The sequence below is a fragment of the Anolis sagrei genome, chromosome Y (assembly GCF_037176765.1).
Source record: "Anolis sagrei isolate rAnoSag1 chromosome Y, rAnoSag1.mat, whole genome shotgun sequence".
Taxonomy (NCBI): Eukaryota; Metazoa; Chordata; class Lepidosauria; order Squamata; family Dactyloidae; genus Anolis; species Anolis sagrei.
Genome location: NC_090035.1, coordinates 13,901,148 through 13,915,255, shown reverse-complemented (window position 1 = coordinate 13,915,255; position 14,108 = coordinate 13,901,148). Strand labels below are relative to the sequence as shown.

The 14,108-nt window shown below is 40.1% G+C and overlaps 1 protein-coding gene across 1 annotated transcript in view; it reads right to left on the bottom strand.

Annotated features, from left to right (window-relative positions):
• LOC132782084 (multidrug resistance-associated protein 1-like) overlaps positions 1–13,410 on the bottom strand; it is a 75,683-nt gene extending 62,273 nt beyond the window's left edge. Inside the window, exon 1 of the mRNA XM_067461374.1 lies at positions 13,266–13,410. Coding sequence (XP_067317475.1) covers positions 13,266–13,322 — 57 coding nt within the window. The 5' untranslated portion in view covers positions 13,323–13,410. The remainder of the gene's footprint in view (positions 1–13,265) is intronic.
• Between the last annotated feature and the right edge of the window lie 698 nt (positions 13,411–14,108).

Genomic DNA, 14,108 nt, shown 5'->3' with positions numbered 1-14,108 from the left:
GGTATACTGCAATGCAAGGCATCTTGTTATTATGGGTCTTTGACACCATTAAGTCCTGCAATTAAGGGATGTGAAAGAGCTCTGAGAAACATGAGAGAATATACTGAAGGGAAAGGGAAAGCCAACTTTGGGAGAAAGGGGAGATGAAGGAGATCCAGAGAGAAAAGCAGGGCACAGATGAGGATGGTGACAATATAATAATAATAACAATAGTTATAATAATACTGAGAGGGGAGTTTATTATTGTTACACATTTACCTAGATTATGGCTGGAGGAATGACAGAGTTGAATTCCAAAGCAGGGATGATGATGATGATGGTGATGATGATGATGATGATGACGACGACAGTAACAATAATAACAGTATGGAGATGAAAGCTTGGAAAAAGCTTCAGGATGGAGACTGCATATTATTATTATTATTATTATTATTATTATTATTATTATTATTATTATTATAGTTAAGAGATGCATTGGTCTGTATTGGTGGCCCAATACTGTGTACTGTATATGTGTTTTATGTTTTTAATCTGAATATTGTTGCTTTTTAAGTGTTGTAAACCGCAATGAGTCGCCGATTTAGGCTGAGATATTAGCGGTATACAAGTGCATTAATAATAATAATAATAATAATAATAATAATAATATTATGACGACAGTAACAATAATAACAGTATGGAGATGAAAGTTTGGAAAAAGATTATTATTATTATTATTATTATTATTATTATTGCCATCATCATTGTCATCATCATCCTTTTGGAATCCAACTCCCACATTCCTCCAGTCAGACTACAGATGATAATGATGATAAGAGATTGTTGTCATATGCTGGGCTTGGCACAGCGGGTTAAACCACTAAGCTGCAGAAAGTCCTGCTGATTGAAAGGTTGGCAGTGCAAACCTGGGTTGGGGTGAGTGCCTGACCATCAGCCCCAGCTTCTGCTCACCTAACAGATCGAAAACAGAAATGTGAGTACATAAATAGGTACCGCTTTAAGTGGGGAAGTAATAAAGGCACCCATAAGGACATTGGGAGGACGCCTACTGATGGCAAAAGCTCCTTGGAATGGTAGATAGAGCAACAACATACACCCACACACACACCCGTGGCCAGAGTCAAGTACAGCCTCCAGATGCTGGAAATGGGAAAATATGGGAAAAGCCTTTACCTCTGTTTATGTATTAGCTGTCCTTTTAATTACATAATAGCATTGAATGCTTGCCATATATGTGTTCTGTGATCCGCCCTGAGACCCCTTGGAGAGACAGAGCAAAATATAAATAAAGTATATTATTATATATTGTTATCTATATTCTGGCTGGAGGATTGTGGGAGCTGGATTTCAAAAGGACGATGACAACGATGATGATGATAATATGATGATGATGATGATGATGATGATGAGAGCTTGGAAAAGGCTTCAAGACAGATATTTTTTATTATTATTATAATCATTACCATCACCACCATCATATTTTGGGAATCCAACTACCACATTCCCCCAGCCAGAATACAGATAAATATAAGGAGGAGGAGGGTATGGAAATTAGAGCTTGGAAAAGGCTGGAGACTGCATATGATGATGAAGAAGATGATGATGATGATGATTATTATTATTATTTCCACTCTCATTATCATAATCTTTTGGGAATCTAACTTCTACATTCCTCCAGCTAGCATATACCAATATGCAACAACAACAACAACAAGGATATGGAGATAAGAACTTGGAAAAGGCTTCAAGATGGAGACTGCGTATTATGATTATCTTCATCATCACCATCATTATGACCACCACCGTCATCTTTTAGCAATTCAGTTCCCATATTCATCCAGCCATAATATAGACAAATATGTAACAACAATACTATATGGCATCGCCATCCTGAAGCTGATGAATCTGTGTTTTTGAGAGGAGAGCTTGGAAAACATGGGAATTTTGGAAGCTGCAGTTTCCACAGAGAAGATAAGGATGATGATGATGATGATGATGATGATAGAAGAGGATTAAAGAAGAAGAAGATAAGGATGATGATGAATCATAGAATCATTGAGTTGGAAGAGACCTCATGGGCCATCCAGTCCAACTCCCTGCCAAGAAGCAGGAATATTGCATTCAAAGCACCCCTGACCGATGGCCATTCAGCCTCTGTTTAAAAGCTTCCAATGAGCTCCACAGAATGGAAAAGCCAAAAACACGGGGCATGAATCGACAAAGAATATTTGCATTCAGGAATTCAGGGACGGGTCTGGAATAACGTTAAAGACAAAGCCTTTCTCATGCCTCTGAATCTAGAAATTGCACAATTTTGCCATTTAGGCTTCCTCAGTGCACTCCTTAAACTGGGCAGGGAAATCGGTTTATTTTGCCAATGAAGAAATTCTTTAATGATAGGGAAGATACATGGAAACAAAACAGGGGCGTTTTTTAACCGATATTGCGGATAAAGCCAGGTGATGATGAAACAGTTTTAGTGTTAATTGTTGATTTATAATAACCAAATGAATTTCACAGGGCTTTTCTTAGGCAAGAAGCAATCACCAGAAGGAATCTTGCCCATCCCTTTCTCTGAAATATCATCTACGGGATTCATTACACTATGTAATACTTTGTGTGGGGCATCTTGCAGCACATTTTGTGATAATTTTTCAATGAATATCTCAAGTCTCAACCAATTCAACAGAGTTTGTGGCAGCCACAAAAACAACAAAGTTTCTGGAGTAGAACAACAACCTTGAAAATAACCACCAGGTAATTAAACAAGAAACAACAGTTTCGAACCAGGAACTGAAAACTGTTCAAATTTTGTTACATGGTGCTATTTCAATACTTGGGTTGATTGATCTCAAATAGGGTTGATTGATGTCAATTTTTTGCCTCAGTGGTCCAATCTGCAGTCTCTTGCAGGTTGGGAACCATTGATTTAAACACATGACACCACATGTCAGCAACTGACTTCACTCACATCAGAGTGCGTTATCTTAGTGTGTTCCATACCATTGTTGAATGCAACCGTTTCCCTAAAATGATGACGTTCGGCTGCATACAAACATACTGCAAAAGGGCATTCGGCGCAAGAGGAGCCTGGTCAGCGCAATTCCGAAAAGCACACCAGAAGAGTCGAGATCCCCATTGATTGACCAGAGCCACAAAAAAGAAAAGAAAGGGTGAGTTTCTCAAAGGGAAGGCTCCAGGTTCATGTCATGCAACAATGGAGGAAAAAGCTCTTTTTTTCCAGGCAGATTCTGCAGCGTTCGATGCCACCTGTTTCAGCTCTTTCGGGGATATCAAAACAGGAAGGAAAGAAAAACCCAGCCATGCCCAAAGAGACCTATATTCTCAGCCCAAGGATCTCTTTGCAATAGAGGTCAAATCAGGTAGGAAATATGATGCCGGACTTTCTAATTGTAACTTTCCATGATGGGACTGAACCTAAGTTGAAACATGGGCTTGTAGGATGGCACCTATCAAAAACACTATGTAACAAGATTTGAAAAATGTTCTGTTCCTGGTTTGAAAGTATTGTTTCATGTTTCATTGTGTGATCCTTACTTTCAAAGTCGTTCTATTAAAAATGTTTTTGTGACTGACACAAACTATGTTGAATTGCTTGAGACTCTATGACAGTGTTTCTCAAACTGGGGGTCGTGAGGGGAATGACGGATGGGTTGTCAACACCCATCAAAAAACACTATTTTCTGTTGGTCATGGTCATTCTGTGTGGGAAGTTTGGTCCAATTCTATCATTGGTGGGGATCAGAATGCTCTTTGATTGTGGGTGAACTATAAATCCCAGTAACTACAACTCCCAAATGTCAAAATGTATTTTCCCCAAACACCACCAGTATTCATATTTGGGCTTATTGAGTATTTGTGCCAAGTTTGGTCCAGATCCATCATTGTTTGTGTCCTTAGTCTGTCTGTGTGCAGGTGAACTACAACTCCCAAACTTAAGGTCAATTCCCACCAAACCCTTCCAGTATTTTACGCTGGTCATGGGAGTTCTGTGTGCCAAGATTGGTTAAATTATATCATTGGTGGAGTTCAGAATGCTCTCTGATTATAGGTTAACTATAAATCCCAGCAACTACAACTCCCAAATGACCAAATCAATCCCCCCCCCCCAAATTTGCCAAATTTGCTCCAGTGAATGAAAATATATCCTACATATCAGATATTTACATTACGATTTGTAACCGTAGCAAAATTATAGTTATGAAGTAGCAACAAAAATATTGTTGGGGGTCAGCACAACATAAAGAACTGTATTAAGGGGACGCGGCATTGAGAAGGTTGAGAAACACTGGTCTATGATGAGATATTGATTGGAAAACGATTGCAACAAGTGCTGCAAAATATCCCGCAAAAACAAAGTTTTTGCAGTTTAATACACTTTTCACATGCTTTTAAAGATAGAACTCATTACGAAATTACATGTATAACCCAGAAACAAAATACAGAGTGTAACACGGGACCTTATGAGCTAATGATAACAACAATAATGTGGCACCCTGTGAGATAACAACAACAATAATAATTTCCTCACACTACTGTAAAAGAGCAAGGAAAGCATGGCAAATTGCATTGAAAATCATGACAATTTGACCCTTGCAAACTCTAAGGAGATAAAACCTACAGGAAAGTCATAGGACTTCCCAGTGAAAGTTTGGTGGTGAATCTCTTCAGGAACGTGTTTTTTCCCCCATAGAAAGCCTATAGTTGGAAGGGCCATGCAGCCCAACCCCCTTCTGCCTTCATGCAGGAAAACATTAATCAAAGCCCTCCTGACAGATGGCCACTCAGCCTCTGTTTAACAGCCTCCAAAGAAAGAAACTACGAGGCAGAGAGTTCTTCTGTTAAATAGCTCTTAGAAGTTCTTCCTAAGCTTTTAAGTGGAATCTCTTTTCTTTCCTGTCATTTAAACCCACAGCTCCATTTAGTCCCAGTCTCCAGGGCTTCCTTATGGCATCACTTCTGAGATTTAATGGGAAGCTATTAAGTCAAACCATCTTGGAATCAGAGATACAGAGAATTTACATGGTGCCTTTCTGAATGGCAGAAGGGGTGGCCTTTGGGGCCCTTTCCATCTCTAGGATTCCATGTGTTTTTTAAATTATAATTACACAGAAGGTGGCTGGCCATCTGTTGGGAGGGCTTTCACTGTCTGGCTGGGCTGGATTACTTTCTTTGGGGTATCTTCCAACTCTAAGAATCTATGATTAGGAAGAACGTCCTGAAGCAAGTTCAAGTAGGGACAAACCACATCAATCCTACAGTGTAGATGCTCCCTTGGAACAATGCAGCAGAACAACGTTTGCAAAACACGAAGCAAAAAGCTGGGGTGTCACACTGATTATAGCAACCCTGAAAAACAAAGGCCAGCTTTCCCACTGTTTGCCAGGGAGAAAGGCATGCCAAGGCATTATAATGATGATGATCACCATTATTATTACACTTTATGCAACTTTCTCCTTGCATCCCACGCACCTGCATGCCAATACAGGTCATGCCAGGAAAAGGAAAGAGGACATGAGCTCTTGGAAGCATCAAAACAGACTCTACCTGTTTTGTATTTATTTACATATTTAACTTTCTCTTTGGATCCCAATACAGGCCAGGAAAGAAGAGGAAACGAGCCTCTTGGAAGTATCTAATATGTTTAAAGACTCTACCAATTGTAATCGGTTGTTGTTGTTGTTATCGAAATCTACAGGCCTTTGTCAGCTTTATCAAAGGCAAGCCTACACAGGGCTCTTACTTTCAAATAAGTGAACGTAAGAAGCCAAATCCAACTCCAAACAGGGAATGGAAAGCACCTTTACCCCTGAAGGGATTAAAGCAAGGGCCACGTTTGCAGAGACTTGAGGTGCGGATCTATTGCATAAGCCTGTTTGCGAATGTGATTTTGTGCATACGGTTGCGGGTCGGATCACATTCACTTATACAACAAGCAAGAAAAGGAATTCTGTACCTCTGTTCTCAAAAACCTTGGGAAATGAGGACTACAAAGCCCAGTTTTTAAGCAAAGATAAGTTCCTGGATGCCATCCACAGATTCCCACGGTATTACAGAGCAGAGATTTCCAAACTTTCCATGTTGGGGACATGCATCCTTTCATCATAATAATAATCTTTATTTCTACCCCGCCACCATCTCCCCAATGGGGACTTAGGGTGGCTTACATGAGGCCAAGCCCAAACATAAATTTCAGCAGAATAAAACCAAAAACACAGACAATAAACAATAACATCATAATTACATAAAACATGTGAAAGCATAACGATATAGAATTACAATAAACACATCACAGTGCTTCACAACACAGCCATTCCTTTTTACCAGCAAACAGGAGCCAAAACAAGCCCTTATCAGAGTTTCATACTATATATACACATATATTTACACACACACACATATATATAAACTCTGCCCTTGGAAGTCAATCATATTCAACCATGAGAGATAACCTATGATGATATGATATATATTATAGCTATTACTCTTATACACTTATTCTGCACTAGACGTGATTCTTGTGGTATTCCCTCTGTTTTTTCCATTTTCCTTCTTTTGATTTTGCAATTCAATCACATTTCTTTTAGCTTTGAATATAATTAGTTTTAAGGATTTAAACTCTTTTCAGTTCAGACCACTGATGTTTAATTCTATTTTTATGTTTGTATATTTTGGGATTTTTAAATGGTATTGGAATGCTTTTATTGCAAGTCTCTTTGTGTCTCCGTTGGAAAGAGTATTCTATTTTTATGTTTGTATATTTTGGGATTTTTAAATGGTATTGGAATGCTTTTATTGCAAGTCTCTTTGTGTCTCCGTTGGAAAGAAAAAGTGGAGCATAAATAAACATTATTATTATTTTACTGACACAAAAACACAGTATGTCACAGCAAATGAAATCTATAGGCTGGATTTCGTATCACAAAATCACAAGTCGAACACTCCCCAAGCATCTAGGACTGTGTGATGTATTTTCGAATGATGCATGCAGATCCAAGTAAGGTGGCCTTTTGCAGTTGACAGATCATGATTTTGTCAATGTTTATTGTTTCCAAATGCTGGCTGAGATCTTTTGGCGATGACCACTGGGACCACCTGTACTGGTTTATGCCAGAGTCTTTGCAGTTCGATTTAGAGGTTCTGATAACGGCTGAGTTTTTCTTGTTGTTTTTCCTCAATGCAACTGTCACCCGGCATGGCAACATCAATCATCCAAACTTTTTTATTTTCCACAATCGTGATGTCTGGTGTATTGTGTTCCAAAACTTTGTCAGTCTGGATTCGAAAGTCCCATTATTATTATTATTTACTTTTAAGAAGCTCAGCTGCAATGGCCACCAATCCCTAGCCCAATACATTGTGCAGCATGACTCCCTTTCCACCCTGCAGAACTACAATTCTCTTAGAAGGCAGCCTTTTCTAAATACTAGAGATCCCATGGTTCCATAGGAAGCAGACAAGACAGTTTGCATGGGATGAAAAGCAGTGGTGACAGGTTTTCAAAGCAGCAATAAATTGCAGCTGAACCCCACAAAGCGCTATTTTGGCAAACAGGAAGTGGCTGCTAAAAAGACTGCACTTTGCCTAAAGAAAGTACAGTATTTGCTGCAATTCATTTAGCCATTGACTTCTCTGCCATATTGGCATTCTGTCCATATTTATAGGATGCATATTGGCATTCTGTCCATAATTATAAGATTTATAGAATACTATCTCTATGACCCCAAAATATTTGGAGGGGGGGTTGCATTACATCCAGCCGAAAGGAAAAGGTTTCTAACTTGCAAACAAGAGACACCCCTTTATAATAAGAAACGCTTGACAATGCTGAAAGGGATTTTTTAAAATAGCTTTTCATGAGCTCATCATGCATATTCTAATTTATTATTTATTTACTTTACTTGTATACCGCAGTTTCTCAGCCCAACAGGCGACTCAACGCGGTTTACAACAAGGATAAGCATCAATCAACGATATACAATTTAAAACCATAAAAGCATAATATACAATATTGACACAACAATAGACAACACAATGCATCTCATAACTAGAGTCGTGATCCAATCCGTCGTCCAAATTCATCCATATGCATGTCATTTTCTTAAATATTAACACAAAGTTTCATTTCCTTAAAATTATGACATAAAAATGACCACATATGCTAATTTATGCAAATCCCTTATAATAAGAGAAATCTGGAAACCCTATAAGGGAACATTTTCTGACCCTAAAAGATCCTTTTATGCTATGAAGGAAAACTTTCTGACCTTAAAACAAGAGAGATCCCATGTAATAAGGGAAATGTGGGGACCCTATAAGAGAAAACTTTATGGTTCTAAATTAAAGGGGATCCCTTTAAATAAAGGAAAGGTGGCAATCCTATAAGGGCAAACTTTCTGACCGGAAAAGAAAAGACATCCCTTTAAATAAGGAAAGCTCAGCAATGCTATAAAGGGATTACTTTTGGACCCTAAAACAAGATGAATGGGTTTTCTGACCCTCAAATACGAGATACCGAACAGCTCTAGAACTAAATTTTACTATGTATTGCAGATACTGATAAGAAAAATATATAGTAAAGCAAATTAGAAAACAATCCTTGAAGACTACTTCTTCCAAACATGTACCATATTCTTGTGGGTTCTGCAATAATAAAGGTTAGTGCAATACTAAATCATAAGCCAACCCCTTAAGACTATTTCGTCCAAACATGTATATATATCCTTGTGGTTTTTGCAATGATAAATGCTACTGCAACGCAAATTCATAAGCCAATCCCTTAAGACTGTTTTTTCCATACATTTATACATTCATGTGGGTTCTGCAATGATAAAGGCTACTGCAATGCAAAAGTATAAGCCAAACCCTTAAGGGAATGTATTCCCAATGTTTCCCTCCTTGCTTTTTTGGCATTTGCAAGGTGCCCTTATGTTAAGGCAGGTGGCATCAGTCCCAGAGACAGTGAACTCCGATGAACTCAGTCTTGAGTTTCCAAAGCAGCTTGCTCACAAAAACAAAAACACATACAAGCCAAACACCATTGCCCTCCCCATACAATTCCCAGCTGGATCAGAAGCCCTGCAAAGCCGGCTTTTGGAAACACCACCCTATGCAAGTCTGTCCAACTACAAGGGATTTATGGGACGTCAGCCCTGGAAAACCTTGCAAACGTTGACTCAGAGCCGGCCTTGCGTTCAGCAGGGAAATGGTCTGAGTCATTTGTTTAATCTTCCTCCGTTCTCCCAAAAGCGTGTGCAATCTGTGGCAAGCCATGGCTGACTGATGGCAGCCAACCAGGGGACGTTTTTGGAAATATTTGTTCATGGCATCCTTTCTTCTGAGGCTGAGAGAATGTGACGCACTCAAGCTTATCTTTCTATGACTGAGATTCAGCTTAGGGATGCCATGAGGTGGGAAGGCACACAACAACAACTTTCCTCAATGTAAATATTATTTACTTCACCTTCAACTCATCACCATCATGGCCATAATAAGTGGTGAAAAGCTATATACACATTTTGGGACACTCTTTACGCATAGATCCATGTATATATAAGTGTGCTTTTGTATGCATATGTGTATAAGTCCTGTATATATATGTATATGTGTATAAGTCCTGTCTGTATGTTTTTATGTATGTATGTATATGTATGTAAGTCCTGTATGTGTGTATATGTATATATGTGCATAAGTCCTGTGTGTGTATATATGTAAGTCCTGTATGTATGCATATGTATATATGTGTATAAGTCCTGTATGTATGTATATGTATGTAGGTCCTGTATGTGTGTATATGTATATATGTGCATGTATATATGTAAGTCCTGTATGTATGTATATATGTGTATAAGTCCTATATGTATGCATATGTATATATGTGTATAAGTCCTGTATGTATGCATATGTGTATATGTTTATATTTGTGTGTGGACAAATGACTCTGCAGGTAGTCCTCGAGTTACAAAAATCCAACTTACAAATGACTCCTAGTGAAGACTACAAGAAGTGAGAGAAATCTGCCCCTCTGAAGGGAAATCCACTCCTGGAAGCATTATTACCATCGAGAAAAGGGGTCTCCACTGAAGCTTTATCCCCAATCCTTGTTTCCAAAGCAAGCCAAATATTTCACAATCCAATTCACACAGGGGCAGAAAGTGAGCTGCAATCTCTTGAAAAGCAGCACCAACAGCAACACAAATATCATGGGGGGTGTTAACCCTTTCCTATGCAATCCAAAACAAACAAACAAACACATATATATATTCTCACAAACAAAATCACCTGCCTGTGTATGTGTGCGTATTTCTTAAGTCATCTGTGTCCTATTGTATGTGTGTGTCATGCATATGTGCCTATACACACACACACACTCACACACACACACACACACACACACATAAATACATATATAGATGCACACAGAGTCTCTATTTGGCCACCAATAACTTCCCCCAAAGCTCAAAAAAAAACAACCCCAGGTTTTAATACCACCTGGTTTTTTATTCTCCATTAAATCGCCTTCCTGGGTTGCTGCGAGTTTTCCGGGCTGTATGGTCATGTTCTAGAAGCATTCCCCCCCGACGTTAAACCCACATCTATGGCAGGCATCCTCAGAGGTGGTGAGGTCCATTGGAAACTGGCAAGTGGAGTTTATATATCTATGGAATAATGTCCAGGGTGGGAGAAAGAACTCTTGTCTATTTGAGGCAAGCATGAATGTTGCAACTAATCACCATGATTAGCAGAAAGCAGCCAAACTTTGAAACTTTATATATCTGTGGAATGTCCAGGGTCAGGGAAAGAACTTATGTCTGTTTGAGGCAAGAATGAATGTTGTAACTGTCCAGCTTGATTAGCATTGAACAGCCTTGCAGAATCAAAGCTTGGCTGCTTACTTTAATCGTGGTGATCAATGGCAACATTCACTCTTGCCTCAAACAGACAATGCTGCAATTGGTCAGCTTGATTAGCATTGAACAGCCTTGCAGCTTCAAAGCTTGGCTGTTTACTTTAATCATGGTGATCAATTGCAACATTCACGCTTGCCTCAAACAGATAATGTTGCAATTGACCACCTTGATTAGCACTGAATAGCCTTGCAGCTTCAAAGCTTGGCTGCTTACTTTAATCATGGTGATCAATTGCAACATTCACGCTTGCCTCAAATAGACAATGTTGCAATTGGTCAGCTTGATTAGCACTGAATAGCCTTGCAGCTTCAAAGCTTGGCTGCTTACTTTAATCGTGGTGATCAATTGCAACATTCACGCTTGCCTCAAACAGACAATGTTGCAATTGGCCAGCTTGATAAGCATTGAACAGCCTTGCAGCTTCAAAGCTTGGCTGCTTACTTTAATCATGGTGATCAATTGCAACATTCACGCTTGCCTCAAATAGACAATGCTGCAATTGGTCAGCTTGATTAGCACTAAATAGCCTTGCAGCTTCAAAGCTTGGCTGCTTACTTTAATCATGGTGATCAATTGCAACATTCACGCTTGCCTCAAACAGACAATGTTGCAATTGGCCACCTTGATTAGCACTGAATAGCCTTGCAGCTTCAAAGCTTGGCTGCTTCCTTTAATCATGGTGATCAATTGCAACATTCACGCTTGCCTCAAACAGACAATATTGCAATTGGCTAGCCTAGTTTCCAACACACCTCCCAACCTCTGGATGTGGGCGAAACGTCAGGAGAGAATGCTTCTGGAACATGGCCAGACAGCCCGGAAAACTCACCGCAATCCAGTGATTCTGGCCATGAAAGCCTTTGACAATTCAGCATCCCTTTAAAAGAAAGGCCTGGATCTTTCAAATTGTCCTTTTTCAAAGAGCGAGGCGCTTTGAATCTTTATTTTGGAGCAAAAAGGAGCTGAGAAAGAGGAATAAAAGAAATGTATTAAGAAGTAGTAGTTAGAATTGACCGAAACCTTTGGAAAAAGAGGAGGCCGGGGCTTGGAAGGCATGGGGAGACCCATTGAAATCCCAGTTTTAGAGATTAACAAACCAAGAAGGAATTATTAATGAGCCAAAGCTGAGTCATAACAAGCAGAAATGATAACAACCTGCCATAAATTAGTCCTATTAGGCAACAATTACAAACCAGAACATTGAAGAGAGAAGCCACATCTTAAGAATTATAGTAATAACAATAATAGTAATAGGTTCTTGTAGGTTTTTTCGGGCTATAGGGCCATGTTCTAGAGGCATTTCTCCTGACGTTTCGCCTGCATCTATGGCAAGCATCCTCAGAGGTAGTGAGGTCTGTTGGAATTAGAACAATGGGTTTATATATCTGTGGAATGGCTGGGGTGGGGCAAAGAGCTCTTCCCTGCTGAAGCTAGGTGTGAATGTTTCAGCTGATCACCTTCATTAGCATTTGAAGGCCTGGCTGAGCCTGGGAAAACCTTTTGTTGAGAGGTGTTAAGATGTGTCTGGTTGTTTCCTCTCTGCTGTTTTGCTGTTGTAATTTTAGAGTTTTTTAATATTGGCAGCCAGATTTTGTTCATTTTCATGGTCTCTTCCTTTCTGTTGAAATCCACATGCTTGTGGATTTCAATGGCTTCTCTGTGTAGTCTGACATGGTGGTTGTTGGTGTGGTCCAGCATTTCTGTGTTCTGTGGACAATTTCAACAGAAAGGAAGAGACCATGAAAATGAACAAAATCTGGCTGCCAGTATTAAAAAACTCTAAAATTACAACAGCAAAACAGCAGAGAGGAAACAACCAGGCACATCTTAACACCTCTCAACAAAAGGTTTTCCCAGGCTCAGCCAGGCCTTCAAATGCTAATGAAGGTGGTCAGCTGAAACATTCACACCTAGCTCCAGCAGACAAGAGGTCTTTGCCCCACCCCAGCCATTCCAGAGATATATAAACCCATTTTCCTATTTCCAACAGACCTCACTACCTCTGAGGATGCTTGCCATAGATGCAGGCGAAACGTCAGGAGAAATGCCTCTAGAACATGGCCCTATAGCCCGAAAAAACCTACAACAACCCAGTGATTTCAGCCATGAAAGCCTTCGACAACACAATAATAGTCATAGTGATAATAATTGTAGTAATTATAATGATAGTAATAATGATGATAATGTTATGGAAGAAGAGAGGGGAAGCCTTGAGGAATTGGCCTAGTTATGAAAGGAAGTGGAGGGAATGGTCCTAAGTGAGCCTAAGGGGCTTGAGAGCAGGCCTTTGTGGATCCTGGGGCTCTGCTGGCCTCCCGCCCGCCTTCCCCTTACCCAAAAGGGCGCAGGAGCTCCGTCTGGGCCTCTGCACAGCCGCTCCAGGAGGTCCATGAGGGAAGCCGGCGCCGAGGAGAAGGACGTGGAGGCGGCTCTCGCTGCCCCGCCTGGCCGGCCGAGGGGAGGAAGGAAGGAGGGGCCCGAGCCGGCAAAAAGGCGGGCCTTCGCGCTCAAGCCGAGCCCCGGGCTCGAGTGATTGGGCGGCCGACGCCGGCGGGGAGGGGCTTAGGAAAGGGCGGGGACTGAAGGGGAGAGGCAGGCCGCGGCCTCCCTTCCCTCAGGCCTCTTTTCTCAGGGATGGCGGGAGGGGTAAAGCCTGAAGGATAACTATAACTCCATACCTACATCTATTAAGATATTACACACAAAGATATGTGTATATGATATTTGATGTTTACATATGAGGCATTGAATTTTGCCATTGATTATATTGTGAACCCCAGAGGTGAGAAAAACAGTATATAAATGCTATCTCTATAGATATAGATATATATATGTATGTGTATATATGTGTGTGTATGTATATATTCCATATATTACTTAATGTACCTATAGTAATATATATTACTATATATAGTTTTGTGTGTATATAAAGTTAACCTTCATGACCATAGTAATATATAATATATATATAATATATAGTGTTGACTGGCATAACCTGGGGATCACAACCAGACACAGTGAAGACATCTGCCCTTGCTCTTTGCTACTCTGCTGCTGAATACACATGCCCAGTGTGGAACACATCTCACCACACTAAAACAGTGGATGTGGCTCTTAATGAGTCGTGCCGCTTTATCACGGGGTGTCTGCGCCCTACACCGCTGGAGAAATCGCACT